Source organism: Aethalodelphis obliquidens, unplaced genomic scaffold (assembly GCF_003676395.1).
Source record: "Aethalodelphis obliquidens isolate GAN/ISIS:26980383/991018 unplaced genomic scaffold, ASM367639v1 scaffold16, whole genome shotgun sequence".
Taxonomy (NCBI): domain Eukaryota; kingdom Metazoa; phylum Chordata; class Mammalia; order Artiodactyla; family Delphinidae; genus Aethalodelphis; species Aethalodelphis obliquidens.
In genome coordinates this window covers 31,847,435-31,873,926 of record NW_020837960.1, presented here as the reverse complement: position 1 = coordinate 31,873,926, position 26,492 = coordinate 31,847,435, and the positions used below count along the sequence as shown (strand labels likewise).

Here is a 26,492-nt window from a genome sequence, read left to right as displayed (position 1 = left end):
AACTAACACAACATTGTAAATCAACTACAGTTCAATAAAAATTAAAGATAAATAAGTAAATAAATGTGATAAATATATAAGCATGAATTACAGAATAGAGATATAGACAGATCTACATGTCTATAGAGATATAGACAGCAAACGGTGAGATTTCACAATTCACTAGTTCTGTTCAGTTAATTATGGCCAATTGAGTTACTTGTGTAAAAATACACTCCCCTATGTTTAGTTGTTAAGCAGTGTCTCAGATAGAATCCCTAGACCATAATTTGATTAAACTAACATCCTTTGGATCAGAAGTATTTGAGAAATGAATTTATGAAAAATGGAATCTTTTTTATTTTGTCGTATTTTATTTTTAATATTTCTTGCTTACATTCATTAAAGATTTTTAAAAATAGAAAAACATGTTCTTATTTATCTAATGTCTAAATATTTGGACTTGGAGTAATAATGTCAATGAATGATCACTTCAAAAGCTGACCATTGTTTTATCTCTGTGCAGAGTCAGCGCCACAGTAACTTGAAAATATGAATCATAGAGACTGTGTCCACAAAATTACAGATCTGTGAACTTGTGGAAAACAGTGTTCTGTTTTTTTCCCTTTGCTTTATATAAAACGAGGAGCATGCTACAGCCTTCTTACACGGAAGGGTTTATTAACAGCTTCATGCATTTGCTGTTTGGAGAACAATGATAGTAGTTGGCAGGCAACCACTACTGGAGGGGACACAAAGGAAATGCTAGTTAAAAATAGGTCAAGAGAGCTTTTTAAGGAAAATTGGGAATGAATCCATAAAAAAACAAAATGACTGAATTTTACATGATTACTGCAATTGAACAGACGCTTCATCTGTTAAAATCCTACATTTTTGCTCATTTCCCGAACCATTTCAAATTTTCTCTTGATAGGATTTTATTGGATAAACTAGATAGTTATAAAATGGAAAAAGAAGATGTCTATTTACTGACTGCTTCTAAAAATGAATATTTCTGAAGCACCAGGGACAAAATTTTTAAATAGAGAAAGGGTAGAATAATATTCAAATGTACAGTTTTTCTTTCAGAATTCACCCAAATCTAAATCTAAACAAACCGTATGATTGTTCACTATTTCCATAATCTTTACAACTATAATGGCTAAGTAATTTACATTAAAAACTCATCAATGGAAAACTATTAAGGGCAACTGAATGTAGTTCAGAAAACACATAATGTCCCTAGCAAAGAAAGTTATATGTGTATTTGTCTTGTAAGCCTTTGGTCACTTTCTTGCTTTCTAAATATTTTCCCTTTTTGGTTAAATAATCTGAAGATATTATAGATGCAAAACAAATATTCCAAGAAAGAAATGCTGGTCATTCTCTGCAAACCCTCTCCTTACACATCCAGTCGGCCACTGTGTCGAAGTGCTCAGTCCTGATCAACACCTTTTGAGTCTGGCGCCTTAGACCGCTCGGCCATCCTGACACGACTGATCAACACCTTTTGAATCCAGTCCCTCCATCTGTTCCTGTTGGTTCAGGCCCTTACCCTCTTTTACTCAGACCACTAGGTCAGGGTCCCAGCTCTTCTCACTGCCCCAAATCGTTTCCCCTCCGACTAATCCTTCCTGTTGCCACCGAGTTGATCTATAATGAAGTACGACTGAGCCTTTCCCCAGCATAACAACACTCAGTGCTTCAAGTTCAAAGGCTTCAGAGACAGGCTCACCTTTCCTGCCTTGTCCCGCCCTCCTTCCTGCGCATCCTCCCAGAGCCCTGCAGCCATGCTCATATCGGGGTACCTTTTTTGCACATTTCCCTGGACATTCTGTTTTAAAGATGTTAAAGTGGGGGAAAAAAAGCACCAACAGCTAGGCACGGCTTAACCAGTCAACTGAGTGGACGCAGAAGGTTGAGACAACTCAATCCAGGGAGAATCCATGCTATGAATTGAAAGAATAGGCTAATCCTAACCTAACCCTTTGAGCAGCCTTCACTAAATAACTGTAAGTAAATTGGGTAACATTCATGGTATTTACTCTAAAAATGTATGGTCAAAATTTCCTGTTCCAGAATAGGGAACAAGGGTTCTTAATTATCTCTTATTGTAACATGACCTATGGATCCAAAGAATATGATGAGGTACTATTAGTAAAGTGCAGACGTAGAGATGGCCGTCCCAGTGTTTGCCTTTTTTCAGTGGCTGTGAGCAGTGGACAGAGAAGCCATCAGTTGCCTCCTCCGTACTTAACACGGTATCTGCAAGACACGCGTCCTCCTTGCAAACCTTCTCTCCTCTTCTCCTGGGGCTCGACTGAAGTTTTAAGCTAAGCCCTCCCTAGTTAAAAATAAAGGTATGGTAAACGTGTGTGACGGGTCTGTAGCACATCACTGTCTTTTAAAAAACACATTTGCCTTCACCTTTCTCCATGCAGGTGAAAGGAACAAATTAAATACTGCCTGAAATCCATTCATTCGGGACTCTGCACTCCACCACCACTTCCTTGCAACGTCAGAACAGTCAACTCCTTTCTGTTTTTTTCCCTTTTGTGGGCAGTGGGGAGCAGGTAGCACTTTAACGTTACGTCAAAATGTCAAATGGTTTAGCTGTGCCTTCAGAGGCGAGATGTCACAATCATATGCAATCACTTATACAGCTTTTCTGTCTTTTATATTTTCTACGATTGTTCTAGGGATTTTGTATTTTCCTATTCACTCTTTGAGGGCTTTTTCCACAGAACCTACTTACTTGGTCTAGGAGGTGCTGCAGCTTTCAGATTGAGTTTGCCTCGGAAAAGAATTAGCGTTTTGTTTCTGTACTGTTTTTCGATGGCTACTGCTTTCAATCATAACAGACTAGAAATGAGAACCATTTATATTAAAGTTTCACATATAAATGGTTTTGCCTACTGCTTAATTTAAAAAAATCATCTCGAGTCAATTTTTTTTTTTTTTTTTTTTTTTTTTTTTGCGGTACGTGGGCCTCTCACTGTTGTGGCCTCTCCCGTCGCGGAGCACAGGCTCCGGACGCGCAGGCTCAGCGGCCATGGCTCACGGGCCCAGCCGCTCCGCGGCATGTGGCACCTTCCCGGACCGGGGCACGAACCCGCGTCCCCCGGCAGGCAGACTCTCAACCACTGCGCCACCAGGGAAGCCCTCGAGTCAATTTGACTCTATGCTATCACTTCTCTATGAGATTCCTTCCCCCAGCACCCCTCCCCAGGAGATTCAGTAAATGAGGTAATTTAAAATCCTGTTTCATGCTGGGTAATAAGTTAACTTTCTACTATTCTGAAGAAGAAGCTATAGCTGATTTTTCAGCGAAGGGGACCTTCCTAAGCAGTGTGTAAAGGGCAATGATTCCAACTGCCGTGAATGGTAAATAACACATGTGTTTCTATGGCTGTGACTGTTCCCCTTCTCCCATCTGTGCCTTCCGGTGACTGCACCGAACTTGCCGCGGCTCCGCACACGAGTCCCTCCTTCCCCCAGAGGAAACTGCCTGGAGCGGAGCAGCCCTTGGGGCTCCTCGGAGGACCACCCTGCAGGTTAAGAAGTGCCCCCCGACACAGCTGTACACCCAGGGCCCTGCCACGAAGACCAGGGAAAAACAAGACGTCTAAGGGTTCCGCTTTAACACACCGACGCAAAGAAAAAGAGGGTCGTGAACAGATGTGGTGGATTTCAATCATCACTGAATCTGCCCATTGGCTATATGGATGTTCATTGTAATAGATCCCCCTACTTCTGTGGATGCCTGAAATTTCTCATGGTAAAATTTTTATCACAAGGTAGAGGGGTACCAAGGGCAAGCACAGGATTTCTGTCAATTCCAGGTAAGGAGGGTGAAAGCCCAAGCACCCCTTCACATACACCAATACTTTCCCTTTGCCCCATGGGCCCACTCTCCACCCTGCTCTGGGCCCCTGGCCAGAAATCCCCACCACCAACCAAGAAGGACAAGAAAGACGGGTTTGCAACTGCTCATTAGGCTGGGGTGGTGGTGGCAGCACCGTTCCTGGGGCGCCTGCGTGATGACAGATGCTCTGGACTGTGGGTGAGCCATCAGGGCTGGTTTCTGGAGGATGGAGGGATGAGAGCAATGGTGCCCTTTTCCACATCAGGTACTACACAAGTGTCTTACATTCACGGTCTCTGATCTAACATTATTATAGGCATTATCTTCCCCATATTATGAAAAGAAGTGACTTACTCAAGGCTCCATGACTAGTAAACGGGATTCAAACCAAGTTATATCTGGCTCAAAAGTTTATACTCTTCCCATTACACAATTTGTTTTCTCCTAAAGGAGCTGGGAGGGTGCTTGTTGAGTTGGTCTTGTTGTGTTTGGATGCAGAGGTAGGTGTCTAAGGAAGAGAGGAAAGAGAAGACACAGAAGGGACAGGATGGGAAACATCCTCCCCTCTCTGGCCACACACGAAAGGCCGGTTTGGAGCCTATGAGGACAGAAGGTGAAGGACCAGTGCCCTGAAATACTGAATGGGAATAAGTCCATGCAGCACTGCCTCTTTCCTAGGAAACAAAATCAGCACGGGCTTGAGGAGAAGCCATTCCTCTTCCCGACCTACCATCCACAGGTGGCAGTCACTTTGGTCCCAAGGGTTCCATCGAGATAAAGTCTTACTGAGGCACCAGCTGCAGGGGTCATGACAAGTGCCCTTGACCAAGAGGCTCAAGTGGAAAGAATGTGAGCAAATTCGTGCCTGGGCCCATAGGAGATGTCACCGCTTGGAGGACACCCAGATGTAGCTGGGGAGGAATTTAAGCCAACAAGAAGAGCATGGAGGTTAAGGTCTTCCAACAGGTGAAGATCTGAAGCCATGGAGACATGGGTGTAAATATTAATTGACCTTATTTATACTCGCAAGCTATTGGAACCTAGGAGGTGCGGAATAATTGCTAATCCACTGTTCCTTCTTTGGACTCTACCTCCCTGGCTCTATTCCGGGGTTACTGCCACCAAATCCATGACTCCATCAGAAGTCAGGGCTGGCAGGGTTGCTTCGCCCTCTACTGCGCACCTGCTCTTCCCTGTCTGGGCTTAGTTTTCATACAATTGGACTCAGCTTATCTGCCTGCTCTCCTGAAGACTGGCCTCTGCTCTCTCATCTGAATCTTTGTTACTTCGATTATGGGATAGTAGGAAATAAATATTTGGTCTTTGCCTCTGGGTCCTGGCACAGAGCTCCTAAAACTCTCGGCATTTCCTGAGTGATACGAGTGTTTTCTGTATGCTGATGGCAGGGCCCCCAAATAGCCTCAGATGGGGGTGGGGAGGGGAGATGGTCACCCCAGGAACCAACCACATGATTAGAGGGTAGGAACTTTCTGACCCGTTCTGATCTCCAGGGAGGGGAGATAGACTAGAGATCGACTTCAACCACCAACAGCCAATGATTTAATCAATCGCGCCAACATGATGACACTTAGCTGGGAACTCTGGAACGACCACCAAGCTGCAGGAGTTTCCAGGCTGGTAAGCACATGGAGGTGCTGGGAGGGGACGTGCACCTGGAGAGGGCCCGGGAGCTCTGCACACCTGCTGCCCCCAAATCTTGACCTATGCATCTCTGCCATGAGCTGTTCCTGAGTTGTATTCTTTATAATAAACTGTAGTCATAAGTAAAGAGCTTTCTGGGTTCTGAGTCAATCTAGTGAATTACTGAACCTGAGGGCGGGGGTCCTGGGAATCCCTGAATTTGTAGTGGGGGTAGCCCGGGGATCCCGTCCCTGCTGGCACCTCGAGTGAAGGCAATCCCGCAGGACTGAACCTGTAACCGTGGGGTCTGTGCTAACTCTGGGTCGTTAGTGTTGGAATCAACTTGAATTGCTGGACACCCAGGAGGTACTGGAGAGTTAGGGAACCGATGGTTGTTGGAAAGATCCTCATCAGGTTGTCGACATTCATCTTAAACGACATTCCAACACTGCCAGGTGGTCAGGACTTTCTCCCAGCCTCCCTGGACAGACTGACACATGAACCAGCATAGTGCCGTCAGGTAAGGGCCTCCTACACACAGCCCTCCTGGCCAGAACTGCCGTCATCTCTCACCTGGGTTGTGACAGCAAACCATAATGGGTTTCCCCGCCTCTACCCCTGCCCTTCACACAGCAGCTAGAGGGACACTTTTACAAAGTAAGTCAGACCGTGTCAACCCCCTGCAGTGGGTTTCCATCCCCTTCACAGCTTCCTCTTCAACCATGACTTCGACTCCCTGGCCCTCAGTCCCTCCCCACCAGCACACCAGTCTCCTCCCTGTTCTTGGAACGTGCCAAGCAGTGCCCACCTACGGGATCTGCACGTGCTCCCCTGTCTGGAACATTCTTCCCCTAAATAGCTTATGACTAATTCACTCACCTCCTTCAAGTGTTTGCTCAAATTTCATCTCCAAGAGGTCTTTCCTGAGCATCCTATTTAAAACTGTGACACACGTTCCTACGACACCCCATCGCACTCCCACCTCCTTTTCCTGCCCACTGTTCCTTTTGTTCCATTGCATGAGGTACCATATAATTTAGTTATGTATTATGTTTACTGTGTACTGTCTTCCTCTGTTAGAAAGGAAAAGTCACAAAAGTCGGTATCTACATCCATTTCATTCCCTTACATATTCTAAAGACCAGGCATAATAAATGCCCAACACGTGTTAGTTGAATGAATGACTTTAAGGACAGAGCTTTTGTAGCGAGCAGAACTCTATGGGGTCTTCCCGGAACAGACCACCCCCACCAAGTCCCCTGCCTGCCTCTTGTCTGTAGAAAAACTATAGCCTCCTGGGCCTTCCCTGAGTTCCAAAGAGTAAATTTAATCAGAGAAGTGAGAAAACGCAGAAGGAAAGGAAAACGGTCAAGCAAGACAAAATAATAATAGTTTAGCCATTAAACCAAGTCAAGGACCTTTAGCTCCTCCTCCAGGGCTACAGATGATATTCTGAGCCATGTCCTTTGAGCTGTTTTGCAGATACTGAAATCCCCACCAGTTAACTGCATGCTGCCCACAAGCATGGAGACCCCAGACCAGTTGGAACCAGAAGGTTGATGATGTTGACTCCCAATCACTTCACCACCAACCAATCAGAAGCAGGTCCACGAGCTGATCACGCCCTCCACAAGCCCTCTCCCTCCCCCTGTCTTTAAAAGGCCTTCCCTGAAAGCCATCGGGGAGTTTGGGTCTTTTGAGCGTTGAGCTGCCTGTTCTCCTTGCTTGGGGCCTGCAATAAAGGCTGCACGTTTCCTTCACCACAACTGCGGGGTCAGTACGCTGGCTTTACGACGTGTGGGCGAGCGGACCCAAGTTTGGATGGGTAACAGTTTGTCTGGAGGATCCTAATTGAAAGGGCTGCACTGCCATCCCCTGGTTGGATGGACACTCGACACCTTGGATGGACCCTGCAGGAAGATAGCACTGGTCCAGTTGTGGCCGGGCTTGAACCTGACAAGGGCTCTCCACTGGGCCAAACTTCAGAAGGCTCCTCTGAGCCCTCTTTTCAGCTAGGCCTTGTCCTCAGGCTCTGTCTTTGAACTGCATAGCCCAGTTTTAGCAAGAATCCTGCTGTAGTTTAGCAAGAGTCTCCTCACCCTTGAGATCTGATTAACCCCCGCAGCTAACCAAAGTCCTCCTCCCGAGCCTGGATACCTTATCACCCTGGCCTGCCTTCAGCAAGTATCCTGTCAAACCAGTTTAGCTGGTTCCCCACCCTGGATGCCTCCTCTTAATAGTTTGCCATCCATTGGCCCCCTCTCTCGGCTCACTGGCTATAACTACCTAGATGTCTTTGCTGTACTATGAGTTAAGCCAGATCTCCTCCACAACTGCAATCGGTGTCAAGTCCTAAATAAAATCTTCCTTACCATTTTAACAAGTATCAGCATAATTTTTTCTTTAACCAACCTTATGAGTTTGAACAAGTCACATAACTTCAGTTTTCTCACCCGTCAAATGACACACTAAGACAGGATCTCTTAGACATTGTCACCAGCCTGAATCAACCCCAAATGGACCAAGCTCTTTAGCACCCTGTACCTAGAACTCTTTCCTTAGCATCCTAGGGGGCAGTTTCCCCACATCTCGTCCACCCCTCCATATCCTGGAATCTGCTCTTTGCCCTGTCACATACTGACACTCCAGAGTCCCCCTGAAGGCAATGGAAGGGAACCAATCCCAAAACAGCCTTCAACAAGGGAGACTAACTCAATTTTTAGTTTAATGTTCAGATGGTATAGTCAATAATATATCTGCTTTTATCTTAGCGTAACATTTTATATTGCTTATCACATAGATAATCTAACTTCTTTTCCCCAAAAACTTGCCTAAAGCCAGTTCCCTGGGAAAGCTGTGTGTGTTAATGCGGTGTCTCAGAGCAAGGCCCACGGCCCACACGTGCCCCTGAGAACTCGGGATACAGTGCTCCAGAGATCAAGCCCACCCTGAATCCTTTTTAGCTTTAAAACTTAGTATCTTGCCCCAGGGACAAAAAGACCAGACAATCAAGTTTTACATAGTTATGGTCTTAATAAGACAGGTTTTAAGTGTCTTAATAAAAGTGTCTTTATAGGTTGATGCTTTGATTGTCAACCCATATACTCTGCTCTATGTATTCATAAATGTTGCTGTAACCAGTCACTGACATTTTCACTTTAAGTAAATTATAAGTTCTGCGGAAATTCTAAAGTACCCAAAGCCTATAGGATGTAAATCTCTGCAAAGATATTCTCAAAGTTAGTTGACACTTTGTTCTAGCTGTGAATAGACTTTATCACCTAGTGACTGCAAAGATCATCCAATCTGTTGATTTTTTTCACTGTATGTTAGACGCTTCAAATCAACCCTGATTGTTGAAAATGTATACTTAGTGCCAGCATCAATGAGTCTATGTTATCACTGCTATTTAAAATAAATTTATAAATGAAATTATTTCTAACAAATCAGCCAACTGATAAGTTGAATGAAAATGAGGTCACCTTTAACTTGAAAAAAAATCTACTTTCAAAACTACATGGAGAAAGGCACTACATGGAAGCAGTTTAGAAGGTAAAAAAAGAAAAAACTCCAAAGAAATACTGTGATATAAAACATATGATGCTACATGAGGGTTCTTCTTTCAAGCTTAAACGATTTAGCATCAGAAATAGTGAGAAAATTAATCTCAGGTGACTTCTTATAATATTAGAAATAATCAAATATTGCAATTTGTCAATAAAAGTCAGACCCATTAAGTAGTCTCTATAGCTGTGTGAACCACACATTTGAATGACAGTCAGTCACAAAATGAATCCCGATTTAAGTTCTTTTGAAAAAGTGACACTTATTTCCTCTGTCTAATGAATAAAAATTTTCAAAAGGTAAAGAAAAAAACCAAATGTTGGGTTTTTTCAATATTTCAAATTTGGAAAGGCAAATTTTAAAAATCTTTGTATTCATTGACATCATTGGGTTACAAGATGTGAAGCCCTACCTGGTCTCTGTGGCCCTGAAGTTTGAATTACCGAACACACTATTTGAATACAGCCGTCAAAAATCAATGAAAGAGTATTTTGTTATATGCTTAAGAAAAAAGAAGAGCACAGAGAAATTTAAGGGGTAATTATAAACATACACCGATACTGTATTTTTGCATAAACCCTGAAGCTTATAAAATATGTTCTCATAAAAGAGCAACTAAATTTGAGGAAAGGAGCAAATGTTACCTTTTATCGTCATAGTTCATAAAGGAAAAGCAGAGAGCTCTCTCTCTCTCTCCTCTCAGCTTATTTGATACAACTCCAAGTACTTCACAGTTGTTATTTAATAGTTTCTAAATAATCATACGGCCAGTGAAAGGCACCAATGTATACATTTTACGAAAGAGAAAATAGGATACATCTAGTCAACTGTCCATCGTAAGAGCCACACCAGGAAACAAAATCCAAAACCGTATAGAGAAATGTAAGGAGTGATTGTCAACCACAGCTTGGGGTGTTATCTGCACAATTCCCATTAGAACCAGTGTATCTATGGTTGAGTCACTTTTACCTCTAAAGAGCTTTCCTTTGTTTTTGCCAACATATGTTTCATATGGGAAAACCCAATAAGCCTTAAAATCACAGTGCAAAGTGTTGTAACTTAAAACATTAACTCATTTACCTATTATCCTTGGTCTCCATTATCACTTGGCCTGGAATATCTGTCTGGGAAAACCATGAAAATATTTTTCTTTCTTCCAAGTCTTTCCTTTGTTTCCTGTAAGCGTGTACTCCAGTTCAGCTCTGCCTGGCCAGTGAAAAGGCTGTTTTCCCCTCAGCATCCACTCATCATCTGATGTCCGAAAGCGTTGCTGTGTTTTGTGTTTGTGTTCCTTAAAGTATGACTCTCCAGTCTCAAAGTGTTGCCTCCTTGCGTTACGCCTTCTGATCCAACAACCCACAGATGTTCTTAAGGTAAAACGGTATTGATTAGCTAATGGGTTTTGGCTTTTCCCCAAAGCAAAGAGAAGCTATTTTCATCTGAGAATCTTCCGTATTTCTTTTTGAAGGAGTTGGGGAAGATATGTAGATGTTCTCGGGCTCCGTGTTCCTCACCCTTATCTCAGCAGGCGTGCAGTACTCCTTGGCGAGCACCTTTCTTCTTGCTCCTGTGATACCTGCATCTTGGCATCACTTTTGGGCTCCTGAAAGAAAAGTCAAGGAAGGGTAAAGGAAGGGGTAGGCGAAAGGACTCAGAGTAAAGGCACTGACAATGCAGTTCCTCGTGGAAGACTGCCATGGTTCTGAGCTCCAGGGACTTTCTAATTATAAACTGCTGGTTGCACCACAGCCCTGCCAAGTAGCATGGCACTTAGCCTTCCCCTCACCACCGGCAGACACACATCGTAACCACACAAGGCCGTCTCTATAAATAAAGACATGCCCACTTAATTTAGCTTGATGTTCTCACTACCTGCACATTTCTACGCATCCCTCTAGGTCCCTGGCTTCTTCCAAGTGGAATATGTGCTTCCCACAATGTGCCTTTTTTTAGGAACGATACCCCTAGATCCAAGCCTATGACTTTACACATTATAGCTCATGTTTGAAAATGAAACATCTACGTTTTAAAAAGAAGAAATTTTACTGGTAATACGCTTAATAACCATTGTTGCCTGCAACAGTCTAACATTTTAAGAAATAAACTAGAAGAAAAAGATGACAAGCTGAAACAATGGTAAGCCTGAGGGATGAATGAAACTGAATTTTCTACCCACTCCTACAAGTATCATGGTTACAAATTCTTTATAATTTTCGAGGCGCCCTCTTAGACATTATCGCAGTTCTTTGATAGAGACAGAAGCACGAGTCTGGAAGGTGGGTCGCTGTACTTCAGCGCCCTCGACTAGAAAGTGAGGGACTGAAAATGGGAAAACCAGTTCCTGACTTCTTATTCTGTTTTTGCTACCCAGCAATGTTTCCCTTTGGACAAAAATAATGTAGAGATAATAATCTAAGCTATATTTAGAACACTACAGATTCTTGGATTCATTAAAACCCGGGGAAGAAACTCAAAACTCACTGCAAATCCTTCCCCAAACACTTCCCTAGTGACTTGCTAAAATAAAAATATTCCTAGGCACCATGAGTGAGACTAACGGAAACAAACCAATCCGAAGTCTTATTATTCTTTTATAGGAAATCATATATCAAAACATTTGACTGCCTCCTGTCAAAAATTAGAATAATTCTAGATTTTAAATTAAAATTTAAGAATTAAAATTAAACTAAGGAATTGTAGTAGCAAGAGAATGGAAACCTTTGGTATGATAATGGATTTTAAAAATTGGACTCTGGGGCTTCCCTGGTGGCACAGTGGTTGAGACTCCGCCTGCCGATGCAGGGGACGCGGGTTCGTGCCCTGGTCCGGGAAGATCCCACATGCCGCAGAACAGCTGGGCCCGTGAGCCATGGCCACTGAGCCTGCGCGTCTAGAGCCTGTGCTCCGCAACGGGAGAGGCCACAACAGTGAGAGGCCCGTGTACCGCAAAAAAAAAAAATTGGACTCTTCAATTTGAAATGCTCAGATTCAGAGACATTATGTATAATAAAGTGGAAGAACAGGATTGATTTCTTTATCTGTAGAATGAGAGAATTAGCATGTGTTCTAAGTTATCAACGCCTCTAAAATTCTATGAATCTAGACAAGTATATGTACTTTTAACTCATCAACAATTGTGAGAATAGGAATTAATCCAAATATGCTTTTTTTATTAATTTTTATTGGAGTATAGTTGCTTTACAATGCTGTGTTAGTTTCTACTGTACAGCAAAGTGAATCAGCTATAATTCACTTTGGTCTAATAATCTTGTCAAAGGGAGAAAGGCATTATACAGATGTGCCTTTCATGAACCCGTGCTGGGTCCCAAGGATCACCGTGTCCTAACAGCTCATGACCTCTCGCTAGTAATCCAATCTTCAATTTTTATATCACTTCTATTATGAACATCTTCCTTTTTTAGACACTGGATCGTTTGTGTGTGTGCATCTCCCCAGGACCTGTCTTATCCTCTAATTGCGCAGAACTCACCATCTGCGGTTGAATAACTATATGCCAATGACCACACATGTGGATGAGAGAAGGCAGTGTGTTGACTGGAACATCAGTTTCCCAAACAATAGTCCCAAATTATAGTCATTTCATAATATTTCTCATATTTGAGATGCAACGTACCACTTTGAAGATCTTTGGCCTATTGTGTACCACCTGTTTGATTATTTACTTAATTTTTTTTTCTTTAAATGACTCTCTACTTAAATAAATGTATTATAAAAGGAAACCCAGTACCATGTTCCACAAATAGAAGGCAACTCTAAAAATAAACAAAAGGAATCTTATTAAATTCTGGTTGAAAACACAAGTGTCCATGAAAAACACTGCATCTTTGACTTGCTCTTTCCTCATTATAAATGGGGATTAGTAAATTTATGGGGCATTCATTGCCTTCAATGATTTTATTCAGAAAGAAGAAAGGCTAAAAATTAAGTATCCATTTCAAGAATTTCGGAAAAAAGGTAATGGGGATAAGCTCAAAGAAAATAAGGTTGAGAGTAGATAAGAGTAGAATTAATGAAATAGAAAACAGAGATACAATGGAAAAGTTAGTTCTTTAAAAAGACTAATAATATTGGCCAACTTGTGGCAAGACTGATCAAGATAAAAGCAAAGAAGAAAAAAAAAGTTGGAATGCATCAGAAATGAAAAAGATAAGAGAACATTATTTTTTCTAAAAAAAACTTTTTTTTTGGCCGTGCTGTATGGCTTGTGGGATCTTACTTCCCTGACGAGGGACTGAACCCCGGCCCTGGCAGTGAAAGAGCCAAGTCCTAACCACAGGCCCACCAGGGAATTCCCCAAAAAAAACACTTTAAGGTAATGCATTTTCAAATTTTGAAAATGGACAAATTCTTAGAAAAATATAAAGTACCAAACTAATTCAAGAAATAAGTCAAGCCTATGAAATAGTTTCAATCACTGATATTTAAAATCTCCCCTTGGGGAAAACATTAGGTTAGATGGCTTTACGGGTAAGATGTACCAAATATTCAATAAACAAGCAACTCTAAAAGCTACAGATTCTACCAGAGAACATAAAAACAGACAATATGCCCCAATAATGTCATGAGACTGAGAATATTCCCAAATCCAGTTATCTAAACTAGACTGGGACAGCCTGAAAAAGGAAAATTACTGGCCAATCTTACTCACGAACATAGGTGCAAAAATTCCAAATACGTATTAGGGCGTTGAATGGAGCATGTGTAGTATGATAAAGATAATACTTTATGACCAATTTATTGGACTTATCAGAGGATAAAACTCAATAGCCATTCATGAACCCCCCTCTCAAAAAAAGGAAAGAAAACAAAAAACTTTTAGTAAATAGGAAGTAGATGGGAACTTCCTTAATGGGCAAACCTCACACTGGGCTGTCTCCACTTCTAGTAAACATTTCACTGCAGGCACTGCCAGGACAAGACAAAAAAAAAAAAAAAAAAAATGAGAGGGGCAGGAGGAGGGGGGAGGAAGAGGGGACAAAACAATCACCATTCACAGATGGGACAGTCGAAAAGAATTTCAGACAAATTAACAGAATTAATGATAGAGTTTATCAAGATTCCTGATAAAGTTCAATTGTACTTCTACACACCAGCAAAAGTTTTTGTTTTTTTTTTGTTTTTTTTTTTTTTGTGGTACATGGGCCTCTCAATGTTGTGGCCTCTCCCGTTGCGGAGCACAGGCTCCGGACGCGCAGCCTCAGCGGCCATGGCTCACGGGCCCAGCCGCTCCGTGGCATGTGGGATCTTTCCGGACCGGGGCACGAACCCGTGTCCCCTGCATCGGCAGGCGGACCCTCAACCACTGCGCCACCAGGGAAGCCCAAAAGTTTTTTTAAAAAAGGAAGTTTTTAAGACAACCATTTATAATAGCACGAAAAAATAAGTTACCTTGGAATAATTATAACAAAAGAACTTGTATAAAAATTTGAGATAGAAAAGCTATAAACTTGAACAAAAGACACCCTTTTAAAAATGGAGAGATGTATATGATGGGCAGGAAGGCTCAATATCACTGAAATGTCCACTCTCCTCAGATGGATCTTTTAATTCAAAGGAATTCCAATCAAAATCACAACAACCATTTTTTTTTAAGATTCCATATATATGTGTTAGCATATGGTATTTGTTTTTCTCTTTCTGACTTACTGCGCTCTGTATGACAGACTCTAGGTCCATCCACGCAGACGTAGAGAATGGACTTGAGGACACGGGGAGGGGGAGGGGAAGCTGGGACGAAGTGAGAGAGTGGCATGGACATATATACACCACCAGATGTAAAACAGATAGCTAGTGGGAAGCAGCCGCATAGCACAGGGAGATCAGCTCGGTGCTTTGTGACCACCTAGAGGGGTGGGACAGGGAGGGTGGGAGGGAGGCTCAAGAGGGAGCGGAAATGGGGATCTATGTATACGTATAGCTGATTCACTTTGTTGTACAGCAGCAACTAACACAACAATGTAAAGCAATTACACTCCAATAAAGATGTTTAAAAAAAAAAATCCCAACCTTTTAAAATGAAACTTGAAATTCTAAAAGTTTTATGGAAGAACAAGGGGATAAGAATAAAGACACTCCTTCAGAAGCAGGAGGGGAAAGACGTGCTTTACTAAATAGCAAACTGTAATATAAAACAAGAATAACTAAGTTGGTATGGCATTCACACAGGAACAATCAAACAGCAGAGAGCTTAGAAACAGATCCATGCATTAATGGAAACTTGATACATGACAGAGGTGTTTTGTCAGTTCAGTGCGCAAAGCTGGACCCTTCAAAAAATGTTACCCGGACAAGCGCTTATCCACCTGGAAACATAAATGTATCTGTACCTCACACTGCATACAAGTATCAATTCCAGATGATTAAGGGCATAAGTGAGAAAATCAAACCTTAAAGTTTCTGGAAAGAAATATAACCCAATATCTTTATGACCTCAGGGTACAGAAGAACTCCTTAAACAACAAATAGAAAGCCCTAACCGTAGAAGAAAAGATGGCTACATTCAAACCACATTAAAATTTAGAACTTCTGTTCACCTAAAGCAAGCTACATAAATCAGGAGAACATATTTGTAACACAGACAATCAAAAAAAAGATACAACCTCAAAGAAAAGTGAGCCGAAGACTCCAATCTATACATACTCTTTCCTATGCATAGCATTTCCGTTTTAAAATGATAAAATTTAAATTTGTACTATATTGTGTCTTCTACGTGGGATAATGTTGAAAGTGTTTATAACATGATGAAGAGTATATAATGACAGCTCTATCTGAAGTAGTATTTTTAATATCTTTCATTTATTATCATAATAGCTGTTCATTAAAAATGAGGCACAGATGGAATAACAGAGTCTACGTAATAAGATTTTAAAAGAAGAGGAAAGGAAGGGAGGGGAGGCAAGGAGAGAAAAGGGATTTGCAGACAGGGTCGCCCCTCCCAGCATGGCTTCATTTTTTGGTGCCTACTTGAGCAGCACCCACTCCTTCCCTAAATACCTCTCTGTTATCAGGGCATGAGTCCAGCCCCTTGTGAAACCTCCCTGAGAACTTATTCCCCAAACATTCAAAGTATTCCTTGGGGTTCCCAAGATCCACTTGGTGCCAATAAATCCTTCTTCATTAGTATGAAATTCTGCACGTGGTATTTAAATAATAGTACTGTAGGGGAGCAAAATTTGCCATTTATCATACTAAGTGAAGTAAGTCAGAAAGAGAAAGACAAATACCACATGATATCACTTACATGTGGAATCTAAAATATGACACAAATGAACTTATTTATGTAACAGACTCACAGACATAGAGAACAGACTTGTGGTTGGCAAGGGGGAGGGGTGGTGCCAGAGGGATGGATCTGGAGGCTGGGATTAGCAGGTGCAAACTAGTGTCTATAGGATGGATGAACAAGGTCCTACCGTAGAGCACAGGGAACTGTATTCAATATCCTGTGATAAACCATAATGAAAAAGAATATATATGTATATGTATAACTGAATCACTTTGCTGTGAAGGAGAAATTAACACAACATTGTAAATCGACTATACTTCAATAAAATAAATTTTTTAAAAACTTAGGATGGGGCTTCCCTGGTGGCGCAGTGGTTGAGAGTCCGCCTGCTGATGCAGGGGACGTGGGTTCGTGCCCCGGTCTGGGAGGGTCCCACATGCCGCGGAGCGGCTGGGCCCGTGAGCCATGGCCGCTGAGCCTGCGCGTCCGGAGCCTGTGCTCCGCAACGGGAGAGGCCACAGCAGTGAGAGGCCCGCATACCACACAAAAAAAATACAACTTAGGCTGATTATGTTTAAGGCCCCAAAGCCTCAGGGAGAACCTCTGACCTTCCCACGAACTGCCTAAAAGAACACAGAGCACGTGTTCCAGGAAGGGAGAATCACCATACATAGCTGTATTATGGACTAAGTCTGTCTGTTACCATTCTTCTCTGTGTCCCATTGTCTCTGCCTGGCCCAGTAAACGGTTGTTCACCAACCTCTTGCTTTTCCATCTTCATGTCAATTGCCTTCCTCCACTTTCAAGTCCCAAAGCCCTATTCCCAACCTCCTCTCATGTCTCTAGCTGAGGATGGTATTTAAGATGAGGGCTTCGGCCACTTCGGCGAGTTACCCAGTTCCTGGGTCTGTCCATGTATACACGTTAATAAAATTTTGTCTGATTTTCTCATCTTAATCTGTCTCGTGTTAATTTCATCCTTAGACCAGCCAGCAGAACTTAGAAGGGAAGAGGAAAATGTCTCCTTCCCCAGCAGTACCTTACCTATGTGTAGTCCTTACAATTACATGCATTGTTTCATGTGATCCTCAAGACAACGTTATAAAAGAGGTAGACCAGATAGCTTCCTCATTTTACAGGTCAGGAGTCCAAAGCTATAAGAGGCTAGAGGATGTGCCCACACCCTACAGGCACAGAGATGGGGACAAGATGACAGAAGTCCTCGGGACCTGTCGGTGTTAGTTTACAGAGATGTTAGCCCTGCTGGCGGAGTGTGAAGGAGCGAGGTTATGCGCACCATCACAGAGCCTCCCAGGGCACTAGGAAGTGACAGAGCCCCAGCAGACCTCTTGGCCCCCAGGTAAGGGATTTCAACAACAAACCAGGCTGCTTTCATGTAATAATAGTGAAATGTGTGGAGCGCATCAACATTCACAAATAATTATGTATTGTTTATTATATATATAATAATCTTTATTATATATTGTTTTACTTATTCTCATGATTATATATTGTTATGTATATTGTTTTATTTATTATATATTGTTTATTATATTTATAATGAACAAGCCTTTATTATATATTCTTTTACTTATTCTCATGATTACTTTGTACTAATTTAAGATCAAAATATGTAGACAAAGAAATATTAAAATGTCTTTCTTGATTCTCAGTACATGCTTTCACACACACGTTCATTCAGTTCAACAAACATCCATTTCTTGGTGTGCTGTGGCCATTCTACCTATGCAGATATATGAACACATCTCTGCCTATAATTAAGCATATATTTAGTTCTATTTCATTTTTTATTGTATTAAACTACAGAAATGTTTTGTTCCTTACTGATTATAGGAATACCACTATATAGATTTTTATACTTATGTGTTCAATGCTTCTCTTGTGTATAAATCTTCATCTGATAGTGCATCTATTTTTGAGTGCTTCAGTGTACCACACATTTACTTTTATAAATCCTTTACAATAATGCATGGAAGATAAAAGCTAGTAGCCTTTTTATGGCATCTAATATGATTGAACAGCAGTCTGATGCAATTTAAAAAAATAAGAAATGTCAACATTCAAACTATCCATACTGATAAATTGACAATTCCTCAACAAGACAATCAAATTAATCAAGATATGATAAAACTGGGTCTTTTTTTTTTTTTACTGCTTTCATGATAATTGTGTGTTTACATATTTCATTAACACAGCCAAGAAAATTAGGATATCCTAAACTTTGTACCCAGTTGCATTGCTATTGGTAGTAAAACTGTAATGCAGTATGGTAAGGTTATCTTGTAGAGGTATGGTATCTTTAATTTGTTAAAGTGATTTCATAGATACTACCTTATTTCAGTCTCATAACAGCCTCGTGATTTGGTAAGAAATTATTAATTCCATTTGACAGATCAGGAAACTGGTGTCCAGAAAAGTCAAGCACCATCTCATGCTGGGACTTAAACTAAGGTCTTTACTCCATCTCTTACCTTAATCCCACTATTGAGTACCTAACACAATACAGACACTCAAATATTATTTCCTTCTCTGCCCATAGGGTCCCCAAGGGGGAAAGAAGCTACTCCCGTGATATCACTTTGGGGAAGAGTAATTCAATCGAGGTCACGACCCGGGAGTCACATAACCTCTCCGTGCCCAGCCTTCCTCACTGTGACACGGGACAGCTTGCCCCATCTACACACAGAGTCATCATGAACACCAGCCTGAACGGTGTCTAAAAGTACTTAATGAATGGCAGGCCGGTCCTGCACATACGGGATGCCAGTCTTTTTGCTCATGGACTGTCCTCTAACCCACAAAGGGACAGGAAATGCTCATGCTCTTCTCGCCCACTGATCCCTGTTCTCTCACGCCTCAGGGGCTAAACAGTCAGTGCCCTATGATGGCTATGAGGGAACAGGCCTGGCCGTCCACCCTGACCAGCTGTGAAATCCCCGCGTTCGGCTTTGACTCCTGAAGCCACCGCCCACGGCTAATACAAGCACAGTGTGTCCCTCCAGTGATTTCTTCACCTTCCCAGCAAAAACACCCTATTGTGGCAACCTGGGCTTCCCTCAGAGCAGTCGGATTTGACACCATATATGATCTCATTTAAGGAGCAGGAAAGAAACACGCTTGCTCCACTTACTCACTGGGGTGAATATTTCTTTGAGTTGCTCTACTTGAAATGGAAACTGGCCGGATACCCAGGGCTTAACTCACGGCCGCTGTGCCCAAGGGCCCTGTCTTAAGGAAGCAGGGACGTCCAGGGTGCCCCGCCCCCTTCACAGTTCACATGGACCCCTGAGCTCTACCTGTCAAGAAAGCTTCAGTTTCCCTAGAAGCAGTCTTTTCACCTATTTATAGCAAAGACTAGAGCCAGAGTTGCCTTCAGCGATCTCCTGCCAACAGGATACACATTCCTCTAAAGCTGGGAATTAAAAATCAATATTACTCTTCATCATGTTTGATCAGACATATTCACAGGCAGCTAAAACCTCTGTGACGTGCTGAAAATTCGCCCTTGAAAGTCCCTGACGTTACAGAAACAAGGAACCAATATAGACAGCCTGCGGGCCCACAGAAAGCCTCCAGTGGGGTTACCCTCAGAATAATGGTCGTGCTCTGCTTGCTGCCAGCACAAAACATGAGTCAGCACAGACTTGAAAACGGCATCTTTGCAAAACAGAGAAGTCAGATTAATTCCCCCTATAAATCAATAGACCAAAATGTAAGGCAAAGCAAGAATGGCGGCTGTCATTAATTAACAGAACTGTATGGGCACAATCTACCGTAGAAAAAGGTCGTGGTCACTATAGCCTTATTTGACCTCAAGTAAACATCCCTGAAATGGAAGATTTACAAAAATGCACTTTACAGAGCCGAGAAGTGAAGTTAAAGGTAAGGGAGGGCTTCCCTGGTGGCGCAGTGGTTGAGAGTCCGCCTGCCGATGCAGGGGACACGGGTTGCCGCGGAGCGGCTGGGCCCGTGAGCCATGGCCGCTGAGCCTGCGCGTCCGGAGCCTGTGCTCCGCAGCGGTGAGAGGCCTGCGGAGTGCAAAAAAAAAAAGGTAAGGGATACTTATCAGTGTGTGTGTGTGTGCGTGTGCGTGTGCGTGTGCGTGTGCGTGTGCGTGTGTGTGTGTGTGTGTGTGTGTAATTGAAGATTTCCAGTAGAATGTACAGCAGAAAAAATACTGTCTCAAATTTAATAAGAAAAATGTATAAATTATTCCCCTACTGTCCCAAATCCCTTCTATGTTGTACAAATCTTCCTCGTCCACTTTGCAAAAAGTTCCTCAAGAACGTCTAACTCATCTTTGCCCCCCTACTCGGTCAGATGCAGGGCCATGGATACAGAAGGTATTCAATAAAGAATGAATAGTTTAGTCACTTTGGCCCATTTCCAGGTAATAAAAGACACATATACTGTCATAGTATATCTTGAATTGAGTTGATCTAGCCTCAACTTTTGGTCCGTCGACAGGCAGAGCTAATTGTTGGAGGCAGGGGTTTGGAAGGGCTACCACTGGAATAAACTCCTTGAAGTCTTAGGTTTACCTTTAAAAGCTCAATTATCTTCAAAGATAAATTTTACATAAAAGTAATATGCCATATGGGTGAACTGTATAGTATGTGAATGATAACTCAATAAAGCTTTTAAAAATAATATATTAAAAATAGATTATATGATTGAAATACATCTCTTTTGATATTATCTGACTAATATTATTATTATCTAGCTTTTTGAAGGGAAAAATAATATTCACTTGAAAACCAATGCTTCTCTGGGAGCCTGCCAGGGACTTTGTTCACCAGCCATCTGATCCCAGAGGTGGGGAGGGGAGAGGGTCACTGAGCTATTCTCAGGCCCAGTTAAGGGGAAACTGAGGCTCCAAGAGATGAAGCATCAGAGCTAGTCTGATGTAGAGCCCGTTTCCAAAACCGCGTTTACCTGACTCCTAATAAATGTATTTAAAGTCTCGGGTATTTCTTTTCAGTCACTAGCCGGGCCTCTTGGGAAAATGAAGGTACATAATACGTTCCTCAGGATCAGAATTTTCTTAGGATAATCATTGAACTTAAACATTTAATAAACAAAAGTATCAATAAATAAACCCAGGGAAATGTTTGGCATGTTATGGAAAATTGATAAAGATTAGATATAACTTATATTTTGAGTTTAAAAACCTAACAAATTAATATCTTTACGCTCAAAGTAACTATTTAATTTATCAGTTAAGATTCTGTTTATATAAGGTTGACAGACTTAGCAAATAAAAATATGCCCAGTTAAGTTTGAATTTCAAACAAATAACAAATAATTTTTTTAGGTTATGTTTATCTTATGCAATAGTTTCTGTAATTTATCTGGTAACCCTGTTAGGACTTTTTTTAATGGTTAAATGTATCATTGCATTAAAAACAAGGAGGGGGTGGGATGAATTGGGAGATTGGGGTTGACTTATATACACGACTATGTGTAAAATAGATAACTAATGAGGACCTACTGCATAGCACAGGGAACTCTACTCAGTGCTCTGTGGTGACCTAAATGGGGAGGAAAACTGAAAAAGAGGGGATATATGTTTATGACTCACTTTGCTGTACAGCAGAAACTAACACATACATACATCCCCCCATCTCCTAAATGTTTTCTTTATTTAAAAAAAAAAGACTAAACCTCTATTAATATGGTGAAATAGTGCACAAATTCCAGATGCCCCAAAACTTCAAATACAAACTCCTCTCTAGCACTTAGTACTTTAATGAAATAAGGAGATCTATGAAGTTTAAATGACCACCCATAAAAATATTCAGGCGGCTTTGACTTATTTTAAAATGTTGTCGTTTCAGAACATGTGAAAAGGATATGTGAACTGCAGAGCCCGTATTTTCTTGACTAGAGGATAGACTCGTGGTCTCATCCAGAGAGGAATATTGAAGACGAATGCTTGTCTGGATGGCATGTTGCTGTAAGTGGACCATAGATTTCCCCTTACAAAACCGAGAAGCCCCATGGCATCCTGGGCTTCACACCGCCAATGACCTCTTAGTGCCCTGAGAGGGCACACAGGGTGCAGGGGTCACCGCTCAGGGTTGGCAATCTGAGCGCTCACTGATATCCAGCAAGAAAAGCGAATCTAGATACCGCCCAGTCAACCCCCTCTTTCAACAAATAAGAAATGGTCGGGGCTCCACTCTCTTTCAATTTTACATTCTATAATCTGCAAAATGGGTTGCCTGTTTCACAAGGCTGTTGTGAAAATGAAGAGAGACAACATACGTGAAAGCGTGCTATTTGATCAATAATTGTGATAAACTGGAGTATACCAGGCCTTGCAGGAAATGTAAAGACTGTCTACACCATACCTCTTATCTCAGAGCTGAGGTTAACAGACTCTCCCATTAGCACAAAGAGAAGCCACAGCCGAGGCAGAGCCACGCCTCCGATTCCCAGGCCAGTGTTTCTTCCACCTTCCTTATGTGTCCTGGCACAATGGCGCCGTCCTCAACTTACATCTGACACTATGTGCTAAGCGCAGAGTTTAAGGAAAGCAAAGGTGGTCAGGAGAAAGGCACGCAAAATAGAAACTAAAATAGTAACGGCATTGGCAGTATGAAAAGCCAGTTGCCACCCGGGTTGTCCAAGATCAGAACCGCCACGGGAATTGCTCCAATTTCAAATCAGCGCCTTTTGCACCGCCCACTTGGACTCATGGCCGGACAGTCAATATCATCCTCAATTCTGCCACCATACAGGATTTGATGGGAGCCAGAAAAAGGAAATTGGCCTTTCCTCTTCCAGTAGAACATGCCTGCGGCAACATGGAAATACCAGCATCACGTTTATAAGACATCCTTAGCAAGTACTGAATATATTTTTTTGTACTTAGAGCTGATGAAGAAGCACTTGGTCAAAAGATCATTTCAACATTCATACCTTTAGGGAAATGGTATGAGAAACCTCCATTTTTTTTGATTTTTTAAAATAAAAATTTATTAAAGAATTAATGACAAAACATAATAATAAGCATAAATAGTAAAACAGCGAACATAGAATTACCGAGAACCCAGTCCCTGTATAACACTATATGTACATTCTTACTGTTAAACATGGCCTTATCCAGTGTGAACAGCAATTTATGCTTTACTTATTTTTGCTTGTCAAAAAAACGAAGGATGTTCTTCTTTGCTTAATGAATAAATCTTTTGTTATTTTACCTAGGCTCTCCATTTGGGAAAGAAAATCTTGAAAGTATGCTAATTGTAATTGTATTATAATTGAAAGTCAGTTATGTTGTCAGCAGCTTGCATTGTTCTGTTGGAAAGAATTGTGAAAACCTGAGCTTCATCTTAGGATGATTATTTAGTCAACAAGGACACTATTGCCATTTTCATCAAGGTGGTTTATTAATGTCTAGTCTTAGAAAAAGATAATTTAAAATTTTGACAGCACTTTTTTTGGCTCCTACGTACCTATGCATTAAGGAATCATTCACCTAATGACATAAGCAAAATGCCTTTTCTTTCTCCTATCGAAATGCTTTCTATTTCTTCCATCCACCTGGCTCTGGGATGTCAGCAGAATCAATAGAAGGAAAGAAGACGGGGGCCCTTACAAGAGGAAAAATAATCCACATTTCATTGTGCCCAAAGACAATTCAGATCACTAGATTTACAAGAATGTTTGAGAAACCTCTTTCGCCTGCTTCCTCACGGACGGGTAGCCTGAATGAGAAAATGACAGAACACCCGCGAAGCAGCTACATTTGTGCCAAGTACCGTGCTGGGTGCCTTCAGATGCACTGGCTCATTTCAACCCTGGAAAATTGTGTGAACAACTGCCATTATCTCTGACACAGGAAGGAACTGAGGCTCGCAGAAGCTGAGTGGGTTTTCAGGGGCTGCAGAGCTGAGATCTGAACCCAAGGCTTCTGAGAGCAAATCCAGGGTAAAGCAGCAATACACCAGACGCTGCTGATGTAAGCCGAAAGTCTTAAAATAAGGCTGTCAGTCAGGTTTTCCTTCCTATCATGTGAAGAATAGAAAACACCATATCCAGCATGGAAAAGATCTTACAAACCAGGCCAGGAACAAGGAAAATATGGGAATATGGTTTGTTTGAAAGGGAGACCGAAGGAGCCTTGACCTCCACAGAAAAGGAGGCAATTGGCCAGCTGAAAAGCCAGGAAGGTAAAGAAAGGATGAAGGGACAGCCACGGAGGAAGGAGGAAAAGGAACTGGGTATCATTTGTCCATGATGTGAAGAAGACTGCAGCAAGATTAGGGAAAGACGGTTGGTTAGTCATAAGTAAAACCACTGGGTTATGACAACCATGCATTAACCTAATATGTGTCTGGTTATCAAGGAATAACTTCCGAAAACAATGTGAGAGATTTGCTTTTCAAGTGACAAATAAAATGGGATTAAGTGTCAGTCGTTTATCTGCAGTGGAGGAAAGGTAAGAGCTCCCCTCAGTATAACTTCAGGGCAGCTCTCCTCAGCTGCGGGGGCGTATGGGCTTGACCTGCATTCTGCCTTTTACTCAAATGAACAGGCTTTCTTCACACAGTGAGAACAAAACCTACATAAAAATTAAAGCCCAAGCTATCGACATGTTAGAAGCAAACCCGACACTCTTCACCGAGGTATCAACCTTGTTTTAAGAAAAAGAGTGAGAGATTTTCGTTGCTACTGTTAAAACTGGGATACTCTAAGAATTTAATGATCACTTATTAAGATAAAATTTAATAACTAAGTAAAATGTTTTCAACTAAAAGCAGGATTTTCAGATATTACTACTTAAGATAACTGCAATAAGTGGCATCATTTACGAGCATGCTGTTTAAAGGAGAACAATTACTATAAATTAGCCTAGAAGGCACTTGGGGAATCCCGCTTTATTATTCAATAGCACTCTGCGCTCCACACTCTGCATTACAGCAGCAGACCCTTTGTGAGCAAACCCACAGGACGGGGTGGGAATTAAAATGACAAAGCCGGGAGCTCCGAGCATCTCGGCCGCGGGGATCTCTCTAGCAAGGCTGCAGTCGGAGCCTCCCCGGTAAACCGCAGGCTGCGGCCCAAAGTGGGAATCGCCAAAAGAACCCCAAACTTACAGCAGCACAGAGCTTTAAAGAAGCGTCTCTGTCCTCTCACAAGGGCGTTTCCCAAGGCGACCGCAGGGCCCGGGCGCCCCGGTCCCAGCCCCGCTCTCAGAGGACCTGGTGACCCATCCCCCGCGGAGCCCGCATTCTCGTGGGCCCCGGCCCGCTCCCGTGACATCCGGCCGGCCCCTCACATACTCACCGGTGGCTGCCAGCATCGCGTCCCCGGCCTTTGTGGTCCTTGTGTCCCATCAGCAGGTTCCAGCGTGACTGCCACCGCAGCCGCACTGGTCCAGGCCACCGGACGCCGTGCCGCAGTCAGCAGCTACCCGCCCACACCCCGCGCGCCTTTTTTTTTCTTTTTAAAGAGACAGGACCATCACCAACCTTCGGTTTCAATAATGCTGCAAAATGCGGCTTGGACGCTTCAACTGGTGGTACAGAGGACAGTAAGTGCATTATCTCTTCTGTTCACATTACAAAGTTGCACCTAGGAGGAAGGCATGCCTACCAGGAGATCATCTCTCTTGGACACTGGTATACCTAAGGCTGTGTGACCTTAGACAAGTCGGTTGTGGGTTGCATTTTCCCGGTGGAAAACAGAGACTGTGACCGGCCACATCCAGTCTGGAAATCCCATAATCTACTAGAATTGAAGAGCAGCCACACACTTGCTGCTAAAACACGATAATACGCTCTGTTTGCCTTGCAGGTTCTAGCTCACAAGGAATTTTTTGTGTTTTATTTGGATTTGGGTAGGAGTTTCCGAAGGTCAAAAAGAGCATTCGCTCGAAAGGCTTTGTAAACTGTGAAATGCTATACAGCTGTCAAACGCTCTAAGTTTTCATTGTTACTGTCTATTTAATAATAAAACGATAGGAACGATAGATCAGGTAGTATCTATCTCCTTGCTTCCTACAAGAGGAGGATGTGAAATACCGGGAGAGTCTGTTTTCACAGACAGCCCTACCTCCCCTCCCCCTTCGGTGCACTGTCCTCCTCATCCAGGTTCCCGGTGGACGAGGCTGCTTCACCAGTGTGGATCTGGACTGCAGGCTTATCTGGGAACGGCTGGAGCTTTGAA

General features: G+C 42.3%; 1 protein-coding gene across 2 annotated transcripts in view; it reads right to left on the bottom strand.

Annotated features, from left to right (window-relative positions):
- SACS (sacsin molecular chaperone) overlaps positions 1 to 25,728 on the bottom strand; it is a 76,733-nt gene extending 51,005 nt beyond the window's left edge. The window contains exons 1-2 of one of the 2 annotated variants that reach the window (XM_027116693.1): positions 25,611 to 25,728; positions 10,130 to 10,652 (exon numbers count right to left, since the gene is read on the bottom strand). In XM_027116693.1, the coding sequence (XP_026972494.1) occupies positions 10,130 to 10,149 (20 nt within the window). In that variant the 5' untranslated portion in view covers positions 10,150 to 10,652; positions 25,611 to 25,728. The remainder of the gene's footprint in view (positions 1 to 10,129; positions 10,653 to 25,610) is intronic. The other variant, XM_027116697.1, reaches the window with a different exon arrangement.
- Between the last annotated feature and the right edge of the window lie 764 nt (positions 25,729 to 26,492).